Source organism: Macrobrachium nipponense, chromosome 20 (genome assembly GCF_015104395.2).
Source record: "Macrobrachium nipponense isolate FS-2020 chromosome 20, ASM1510439v2, whole genome shotgun sequence".
NCBI classification, from domain to species: domain Eukaryota; kingdom Metazoa; phylum Arthropoda; class Malacostraca; order Decapoda; family Palaemonidae; genus Macrobrachium; species Macrobrachium nipponense.
Genome location: NC_061089.1, coordinates 16,288,867 through 16,298,859, shown reverse-complemented (window position 1 = coordinate 16,298,859; position 9,993 = coordinate 16,288,867). Strand labels below are relative to the sequence as shown.

At 37.7% G+C, this 9,993-nt stretch overlaps 1 protein-coding gene across 1 annotated transcript in view; it reads left to right on the top strand.

The window, feature by feature from the left end:
* The first annotated feature begins 265 nt into the window (after positions 1–265).
* LOC135222471 (uncharacterized) overlaps positions 266–9,993 on the top strand; it is a 69,075-nt gene continuing 59,347 nt past the window's right edge. The window contains exon 1 of the mRNA XM_064260559.1: positions 266–1,165. Coding sequence (XP_064116629.1) covers positions 622–1,165 — 544 coding nt within the window. The 5' untranslated portion in view covers positions 266–621. The remainder of the gene's footprint in view (positions 1,166–9,993) is intronic.

The window sequence follows — 9,993 nt, the reverse complement described above, 5'->3', positions numbered from 1 at the left end:
ATGAATGGGAGGAAACCGCAACTCAAAGCGAAGGAAAGTATTGAGAAGGAAAAATTGGAGGAGGAGGAAAACCAGGATATGGGGAAGGACCCCATCTACTACGTGGGATAGCGATGGGGGTTTGGGATCGGCCGGTTCCCAAAGATCAAAAGATGCCGCCGAGGCAGTAAGAAGGCGGCATCTTTGATCTCCGGCGCGATTATCACAGCTCGGGCTTATTCGTCGGCAGCGCTCTGTCTCGGTGTTTATAGGCAGTGCACTCGCCATTCAGCCGCCAGTTGTTGTAGTGACTCTCGGTCTGGACGGTGGTGGATGGACGCGTGAAAAGTAGTGGTGTGGTTGGTGGTGGTTCTCTCTCTCCCTCCCTCCCTCCCTCGCCGTCTCCCGCGCGCTTCTTTCTCGCGAAAGTCACCGTCAACGAATTCCCGTCGGTGATGTGCAAGGAAGCCTCCCACACGAGTGATGAATATAATACCCTGCAGTTGTGTCGGTCATTTCGCAGCCTGAGGTTTTTGGAAAGGGGGACTCTCGAGTCACGCCATCGCTGCTAAACCAGGAGGGATCATTCTCGCCTCCGAGCCTCACGAACTACCCTCTGCTGACAACAGACTGGCCGTATCGATGGCTCGACTCGCAGCCGCATTGGCACTCCTGACGGTGCTCGTCGCCGGAGGACCTTCGGCGGCCCTTGGCGAGGAGGAACTCCCGCCGAAGATGCAGCGCGATGACTCTTCTGTAACCATCCGTAAGCCCCGTTTGGTCGCGCCCGACAGAGAAGGCGGCCGCCCTCAGAAGACTCCGTACCCGACGACCCAAGAGGAGGAGAACAGCACTCCCTTAGACGGCCAGTCGCTGCAGTGGGCGCAAGCAGCCTACGACTTCCTGCAGAGCCTGCCGTGCGAGAAGCAGGTGTGGACGACCGAAGACGCCTGCGGGGAAGCCAAGCACATCCCCAAAAGGCACATGAGGGTCTGGGCCACGAGGGCAGGCAGGAAATACGTCGCTCGCCTTCCGGACGGGTCCCTCCAGAGGTCAGGGGACCACGACGGGGTCGTGCTCCTCGATCCTTATCCCTCGGCCTCCTGGGGTCACCTGGTGTTCGTGCTCTTCGTCAGGAGCAACGTCACCCTCACCTCGTGCACTGATCTCAAAGGATACTGGACGCGTAAGTTCCTTCAATGAGTACCGTTGTTCTCTTCGAGCTATTTCCAGGTAATTCAGTCATTCATTTTTAACCATGTGTATATAGGTCTTTATTGAAATGCGAAATGTTACATTCAGCAGAAACTGAGACAAAATTGACGCTTCAGCACCAAGAGGGAAACTGGTAAGATACGTTGTCCATTTGCTTTATTAATTTTAACAAATCAAAATGATATAGCTCAATCGAATATAATTTTGACCCCGTCAACCTGGTTCCCAGAATAAGCTGAAATTGTGCAGTACACTCATGTCGCCCTATATAAACACAAAAACAAAATGCTGTGTTCATTTGATATATGATTCGTCTCCACTTTCAGGTTTCATAGTCACGCGACGCCAAGTTCATTTGTTTTATCCCCCGACACAGATCAGGGAATCGAGCAGCGTCATAAGAGAGAAAATAATTCAGTTGCATTTCCACCGTCATAAAAGAGAAAATAATTTGGTTGCATTTCCACCATCATAAGAGAGAAAAGAATTCAGTTGCATTTCCACCGTCATAAGAGAGAAAAGAATTTGGTTGCATTTCCACCGTCATAAGAGAGAAAATAAATCGGTTGCATTTCCACTGTCATAAGAGAAAATAATTCAGTTGCATTTCCACCGTCATAAGAGAAAATAATTCGGTTGCATTTCCACCGCCATAAGAGAGTAAATAATTCGGTTGCATTTCCACCACCATAAGAGAAAATAATTCGGTTGCATTTCCACCGTCATAAGAGAGAAAAGAATTCGGTTGCATTTCCACTGTCATAAGAGAATGAATAATTTGGTTGCATTTCCACAGTCATAAGAGAGAAAATAATTCGGTTGCATTTCCACCGTCATAAGAGAGTAAATAATTTGGTTGGATTTCCACCATCATAAGAGAGAAAATAATTCGGTTGCATTTCCACCGTCATAAGAGAGAAAATAATTCGGTTGCATTTCCACCCTCATAAGAGAGAAAATAATTCGATTGCATTTCCACCATCATAAGAGAGAAAATAATTCGGTTGCATTTCCACCGTCATAAGAGAGAAAATAATTTTGTTGCTTTTCCACCATCATAAGAGAGTAAATAATTCGGTTGCATTTCCACCATCATAAGAGAGAAAAATAATTCGATTGCCTTTCCACCATCATAAAGAGAAAGAAATAATTTGTTTTGCAATTTCCACCATCATAAGAGAAGGAAAAGAATTTGGTTGCCCATTTTCCAACCGGTTCATTTCATAAGAGAGAAATTAATTTTGTGCATCCACCATCATAAAGAGAAGAAAAGAATTTGGTGTTTCCCACCGCCACAAGGGAAGTTAAATTATTCGGTTGCAATTTCACAGGCATAAGAGAGAAAAGTAATTTGGTTGCATTTCCACCAATCAAAATAAGAGAGTAAATACTCGGTTGCATTTCCCCAATCAAAGAATAGAAAAGAATTTTGTTGCATTTCCACCGTCATAAGAGAGCAAATAATTGTTGCATTTCCACCATATAGAAGAGAAACGAATTTGGTTGCTTTTTCCAACGTAATAAGAAAAGAAGAAAATTAATTTTGTTGCATTTCCACATCATAAGCGAAAGAAACCGAATTTTGGTTGCTTTTCCACAGTCCAAAAAGAGAGTAAAATTAATTTCCGGTTGCATTGTTTCACCGGTTCCTTTTAAGAGAGAAAAGAATTGGGTTGCATTTCCACCATCATAAGAGAGTAAAATAATCGTTGCATTTACCACCAATTCATTTTCCAAGATAGAAAAGAATTTGTGCCTATCCACGTTTAATATGAGAAAAATAATTTTTGTTGCATTTCCACCATGTTTCATAAGAAGAGCAAAAGAATTGGTTGCATTTTTCCACCGTCATAGAAAAAAGAGAAATAAAAATTTTGTTTGCCATTTCAACCATTTCAAAAATAAAGAAGAGAAAAGAATTGGTTTTGCTTTTCAACCGCCACAAGAAAGAAGTAAATAATTCGGTTTGGCATTTCACGTCATAAGAAGAGAGAAAATTGGTTTGCCATTTCCACCATTTTCATAAGAGGAAGTAAATAATTCGTTCAATTGCCACCGTCATAAGAGGAAAAAAGAAAAGATTGGCGGTTGAATCCACTATTCATTTAAGAAGAGAGAATTGGTGCCATCCCCAACCGTCATAAGAGAAGAAAAAAATTTTGTCGCATTTCCACCATTCATAAGAAGAAGAAAGAATTTGGGTTGCCTTTCAACCCCTTTCAACTCCCCCCTCCCACCTCCAAGTTTCACAGAGAGTAAAATAATTCGGTTGCATTTCCACCGTCAAAATAAGAAGAGAAATAATTTGGTTGCATTTCCCACCATCATATGAGAGTAACTTTATTCGGTTGCTTTACCACCGTCAAAGGAGAAGAAAAATAATTCGTTGCATTTCCACCATCAAATAAGAGGTAAATAATTTTGGTGCATCCACCGTCATAAGAGAGAAAAATAATTCGGTGCATTTCCACCGTTCTTCATAACGAAAGAGAAAATAAATTTTGTTGCATTTCCACATTTTCATAAGAGAGTAAATTTAAAATCGGTTGCCCATTTTCCAACCGTCATAAAGAGAGAAAAATAAATTTTGGTTTGCCCAATAATCCCACCATCATAAGAGGAAGTTAAATTTATTCGGGTTTTGGGGCATTCCCCGTCAAGAAGAGAGAAAATAATTTTGGTTGCATTTCCACCATCATAAGAGAAGGTAAATAATTCGGTTTGCAATTTCCACCATTAATAGAGAAAATAATTTAGGTTCGGTGCATTTCCACCCCTTGGGTTCATATAAGAGAGTAAATAATTCGGTTGCATTTCCACAGTCATAAGAGAGAAATAATTCGGTTGCATTCCACCGTCATAAGAGAGAAAATAATTTTGTTGCATTTCCACCATCAAAGAGAGTAAAATAATTCGGTTGCATTTCCACCGTCATAAGAGAAGCAAAATAATTTTAGATGCATTCTCGACCATCATAAGAGAGTAAATAATTCGGTTGCATTTCCACCGTCATTAAGAGAGGAAAATAATTCGGTTGCATTTCCACATCATAAGAGCAGAAAAGATCGGTTGAATTCCACCATCATAAGAGAGTAAATAATTCGGTTGCATGTCCACCGTCATAAGAGAGAAAATAATTTTGTTGCATTTCCACATCATAAGAGATGAAAAGAATTCTGTTGCAGTTCCACCATCATAAGAGAGTAATATAATCGTTGCATTTCACCGTCATTAAGAGAGCAAAATAATTCGCGTGGGATTCCACCGATCATAAGAGAGTATCAATTTTGTTGCATTTACACCGTCATAAGAGAGAAAATAATTCGGTGCATTTCCACCATCATAGAGAGTAAATAATTCGTTGCATTTCCACCGGAATAAGAGAGAAATACTTCTGTTGGATTTCCACAGTGTCATAGAGAGTAAATAATTCGGTTGCATTTCCACCATCATAGAGAGTAAATAAATTCGGTTGCAATTCCACCGTCATAAGAGAGTAAATAATTCGGTTGCATTTCCCACCGTCATAAGAGAGAAATAATTCGGTTGCATTTCCACCATCATAAGAGAGTAAATAATTCGTGCATCCGTTCACTGTCATAAGATAGCATAATTTTGTTGCATTTCCACCATTCATAAGAGCGTAAATAATTTGTTGCATTTCACCGTCATAAGAGAGTAATAATTCGGGGCATTCCACCGTCATAAGAACGAGAAAATAATTCTTGTTGCGATTTACACTCATGAGAGAGTAAATAATTCGGTTGGCATTTTCCACCATCATAAGAGAGAAATAATTGGTTGCATTTCCACCGTCATAAGAGAGCAAATCATTCGAGTTTGCATTTCCACCGTATAAGAGAGGAAAATAATCGGTTGCATCCACCCTTCATAAGAGAGAAAATAATTTGTTGCTCTCCACTCATCATAAGAGAGTAAAAATTCGGTTGCATTTCACCGTCATAAAGAGAAAAAATAATTTTGTGCATTATCCACCATCAGAAGAGATGGTACAATAATTCGGTTTGATTTCCACCGTCTCATAAGAGAGAAAATAAAAACTTCGTTGGGCATTTCCACCATTCAGAAGAGAGGAAAAAATTCGGTTGCATTCCCCCACCGTTAATTAAGAAGAGAAAATAATTCGGTTGCATTTACAAAATCATTAAGACGAGAAAAAATTTTGTTGCATTTCACCATCAATTTAAGCAGAGAAATCCAATTCCGGTGCATTATCACCGTCTAAGAGAGAAAATAATCTTTGTTGCATTTCCACATCATAAAGAGAGTAAATAATCGTTGATTTCCACCATTTCCATAAGAGAGTAGTAATAATTCCGGTTGCTTTCCACCATCATAAGAGAGTAAATAATTCGGTTGCATTTCCACTCATCATACGAGCGGAAAATAAATTCGTTGCAATTTGCCACCGGTCATTAGAGAAGAAACGGAATTTGGTTGCAATTTCCAATCATAAGAGAGTAAATAAATTTTGCGTTGCATTTCAAAACTGTAACTTAAGACGAGAAAATAGTTTGTTGCGGTTTCCACCATCATTAGAGGAGTTTAACCTAATTTTGTTGCCAGTTCCCACTGTCAAAGAAGATGAGAAAATAAATTTCGGTTTGTATTTCCACCATCATAAGAGAGAAAATATTCGGTGCATTTTCCACCAATAATAGAGAGAGAATAATTCGTTGCATTTCAACCGTCATAAGATAGAAAATAATGTTGGTTGGCATTTACACCATTTCCCCCATAAGAGAGCCTAAATAATTGTTGCATTTCACTCATAAGGAGAGAATTAGTCGGTGCATATCCACCAAATTCATAAGAGAGAAAATTATTCGGTTGCATTGGCCACCATCATTAAGAGAGAGACAATTGTTTGCCATTTCCACCGTCATAAGAAGAGGTAAATAATGCGGTGGCATTTTCAAAACCGTCATAAGAGAGAAAAATAATTCCGGTTGAGCATGTCCACCGTCATAAGAGAGAAATAATTTTGTGCATTTCCACCATCATAAGAGAGTAAATAATTTGGTTGCATTTTCCACCGTCATAAGAGAAGGTAAATAATGCGTTGCATTTCACACCGTCATAAGAGAAGAAAAGAATTTTGTTTGCATTTCCACATTCATAAAGAGTAAATAATTTATCGGTTGACATTCCAAATTTTCCATCCAATCCATTCAATTCAACAATTCCATCCATAATCCAAATTCCATTCACCATCATAGAGACAGTAGATAATTCGGGGTTGCAATTTCCATCAATTCCAACCACAAAATCCAAATCCTTCTAAAAAAAAACCTCCACTCCAATACACCGTCATAAGAGAGCAAATAATTCGGTTTGCATTTCCACCCCGTAATAAGAGAGAAAAGACAATAATTCGGCTTTGCATCTTTTATTTTTTTTTCTTTTTTTTTCTTTTTTTTTTAATTTTTTATTTTATGTTTTTTTTTTTTTTTTTTCTTTTTTTTTTTTCCCACCGTATAAGCAGACGGAAAATCTTTTTGGTATTGCATTTTTTTTTTTTTTATTTTTTTGTATTTTTTTTTTTTTTTTCTATTTTTTCTTTTTTGTTTCCACCTCATAAGAGCGTAACTACTAAAAAAATAATTCTGGCTTTGCCATTTTTTTTTTTTTTTTTATTTTTTCCACCGTCATAAAGAGAAGAAAAAATATTTTGTTGTTTTGCATTTTTTATTTGTTTATTTTTTCCACCATCAGAAGAGAGTAACATAATTCGTTTGCATTTTTCCACCGTCATTAAGAGAGAAAATAGTTTTGTTGCATTTCCACCATCATAAGAGAGAAAATAATTCGGGTTGCGTTCCGACCGTCATAAAGAGAGAAAATAATTCGGTTGCATTTCCACCAATTCACCCATAAGAGAGAAAATTTTGTTGCATTTTCCACCATCATAAGGCATAAGAGAGTAAAATAATTCGGATTGCATTTTCCACCGTCATAAGATAGAAAATAATTTTGTTGCATTTTCCAACCCAATCATAAGAGAGTAAATAATTCGGTTGCATTTTTTCCAACCATCATAATTTACAGAGGTAAAATAATTCGTTGCATTTCCGACCATCATAAGAAGAGTAAATAATTCGGGTTGCATTTCTTCCACCATCAAAATGAGAGAGAAAATAATTTTCCGGTTTTTTGCATTTTTTTTTTTTTTTTTTTTTTTTTTTTGTTTTTACTTTTTTTTTTTCTCTTTTTTTTTTTTTTTTTTTTTTTTTCTATTTTATTTCTTTCATTTTCATTTTTATTCTTTTTTTTTTTTTAATGTCCAACCGTCAAAATAAGCGAGAAAAGAATTTTGATTTGCATTTTCCACCATTTCCATACTAGAGTAAATATTTGGTTGCATTTCCCAAACTGTCTTAAGAGAGAAAATAAGTTGTTTGTTGCGTTTTCCACCATTTCCATAAAGAGAGTAAACCTATTTTGTTGTCATTTCCAACTGGGTCAAAGAGAGAGAAAATAAAATAATTCGGCTATTGGCATTTTACACCATCATAACGAGAGAAAAAAGTATAATAATTCGGGGACTGGGGAGGTAGTTTGCATTTTCACCATTCCATAAGAGAGAAAAATAATTCCGGTTGCACCATTTTTTTTTTTTTTTTCCAACCGTCATAAAGAGAAAAAAATTTTTAATTTTTTGGCAATTTCCACCATCATCAAGAGAAGTAAAATAATTTTGTTTTGGGCAAATTTCCACTGTCTCCATAAGAGAGAGAAATAAATTCGGTTTGCATTTCCACATCATTAATGTAAGGAACAAAAAATAATTCCGGTTTTATTTGCATTTTTTTCCCCCATCCCATCAAGAGAAGAGAATAATTTACGGTTAGCATTTATTTTTTTTTCCACCGGGGGGGGGGGGTCATAAGAGAGTCAAACAAAGGGAAATTAATTCGGTTTGCCATTTTTTTCCACCACCGGTCATAAGAAGAGAAAAAGGAAAATAATTCGGTTGCATTTCCACCGTCATAAGATAGAGTAAATAATTTGGATTGGATTTCCACCCCATCATAAGAGAGGAAAATAATTCAGTTGATTTCCACCGTATCCCGACATTAAAGAGTGGCGAGAAATAATTCAGTTGCATTCTCCCGTCATATAGAGAGGAGAAAATAATTTTGGTTTTGTCTGGATTTCCAACGTCCATAAGAGAGGAAAATTAATCGGTTTGCATTTCCCACCGTCATAAGAGGGAAAATCAATTCAGGTTGCATTTCACCGTTTCCATAAGAGAAGAGAAAATAATGCGGTTGGCCGTTTCCACCGTCATAAGGAGCGAAAATCATTCTGTTGCATTTTCCAAACCGTCAATTAACGAGAGAAAATAATTCGGTGGCATTTCCAACCGTCATAAGAGAGGGAGAACCATAAAGAGATTTTTTTTAGGAAAATAATTCGGTTTTGGTTTCCACCACACTCAAGATTGGAGAAAATAATGTTTTTGTTGCATTTTTCCAACCGTCATAAGGAGGGGAAAATAAAATTCGGTTGCAATTTTCCACCGGTCATAAGAGAGGAAAATAATTTCCCGGGTGGATTTCACCATCATAAGAGGAGAAAATAAAATTCGGGTTGGAATTTCCACCGGTCATTAAGAGAGGAGAGGAGACGAAAATAATTCTTCGGTTTGCCATTTCCACCGTCATAAGAGAGGAAGGAAGAAAATAAATTCGTTGGCATTTCCATGTTCATTTTAAGGAGAAAAGGAAAAAATTCGGTTGGATTTCCACCATTTCCATAAGAGAGAAAATAATTTCGGTTGCATTGCCACCGTCATAAGAAGGGAAAATAATTCGGGTTTCAAATTCCACCAATTCATAAGAGAAGAGAGAAAAATAATTCGGTTTTGCATCTTCCACCGTTTCCATAAGAAGGGAAAATAATTCCGGTTGCATATTTTCCACCCATCATAAAGAGCGAAAAATTCGGGTGGTATTATGGGAAAATTCCAACGTTCATAAGAGGAGAAATAATTAGGTTTGCCATTTTCCACCCGTCCATAAGAAAGGAAAAAACAATTCAGTTGGCAAAAAATTTCCAACCGTTCATAAGGGGGAGGAAAATAAATTCGGTTTGCATTTCCCACCGTCATAAGAGAGGAAAAATTGAGAAAAAAGAGAGAAAGTACTTCGTATTGATTTCCACATCATAAGAGAGAGGAAAAATTAATTCGGTTCTGCATTTTCCACCGTTCATAAGAAAGGGAAAATAATTAGTTGCCTTTCCACCGTCATGAGAGAGAAAAATAATTCCGGTTTGCCTTTCCAACATCATAAGGAGAGAGGGAAAATAATTCGGTGGTCTTTGCCATTTTCCACCGTCATAAGAGGGAAAAATAATTCAGTTGCATTTCCCACAAAAGTTCAATTACGAGGGAAAATAATTTCGGTTGCATTTTCCACCGTCATTAAGAGGGAAAATAATTTCAGTTGCAACTTTGTTCCACCGTCCATAAGAGAGAGAAAATAATTCTGGTTGCATTTTCCAACCGTCATAAGAGAGGTAGATAATTTGGTTGGATTTCACCATCATAAGAGAGGTCGGAGGGGGAAAATAATCAGTTGCATTCCACGTCATAAGAGAGGAAAATAATTTCGGTTTGGCATTTCACCTTTCCATAAGAGCAGTAAATAATTTGGTTTGGATTTCCAACCAGCATAAGAGATGAAGGAGAGAAAATAATTCAGTTGAATTTCCACCGTCATAAGAGAGAAAATAATTCGGTTGCATTTCCACCGTCATAAGAGAGTAAATAAT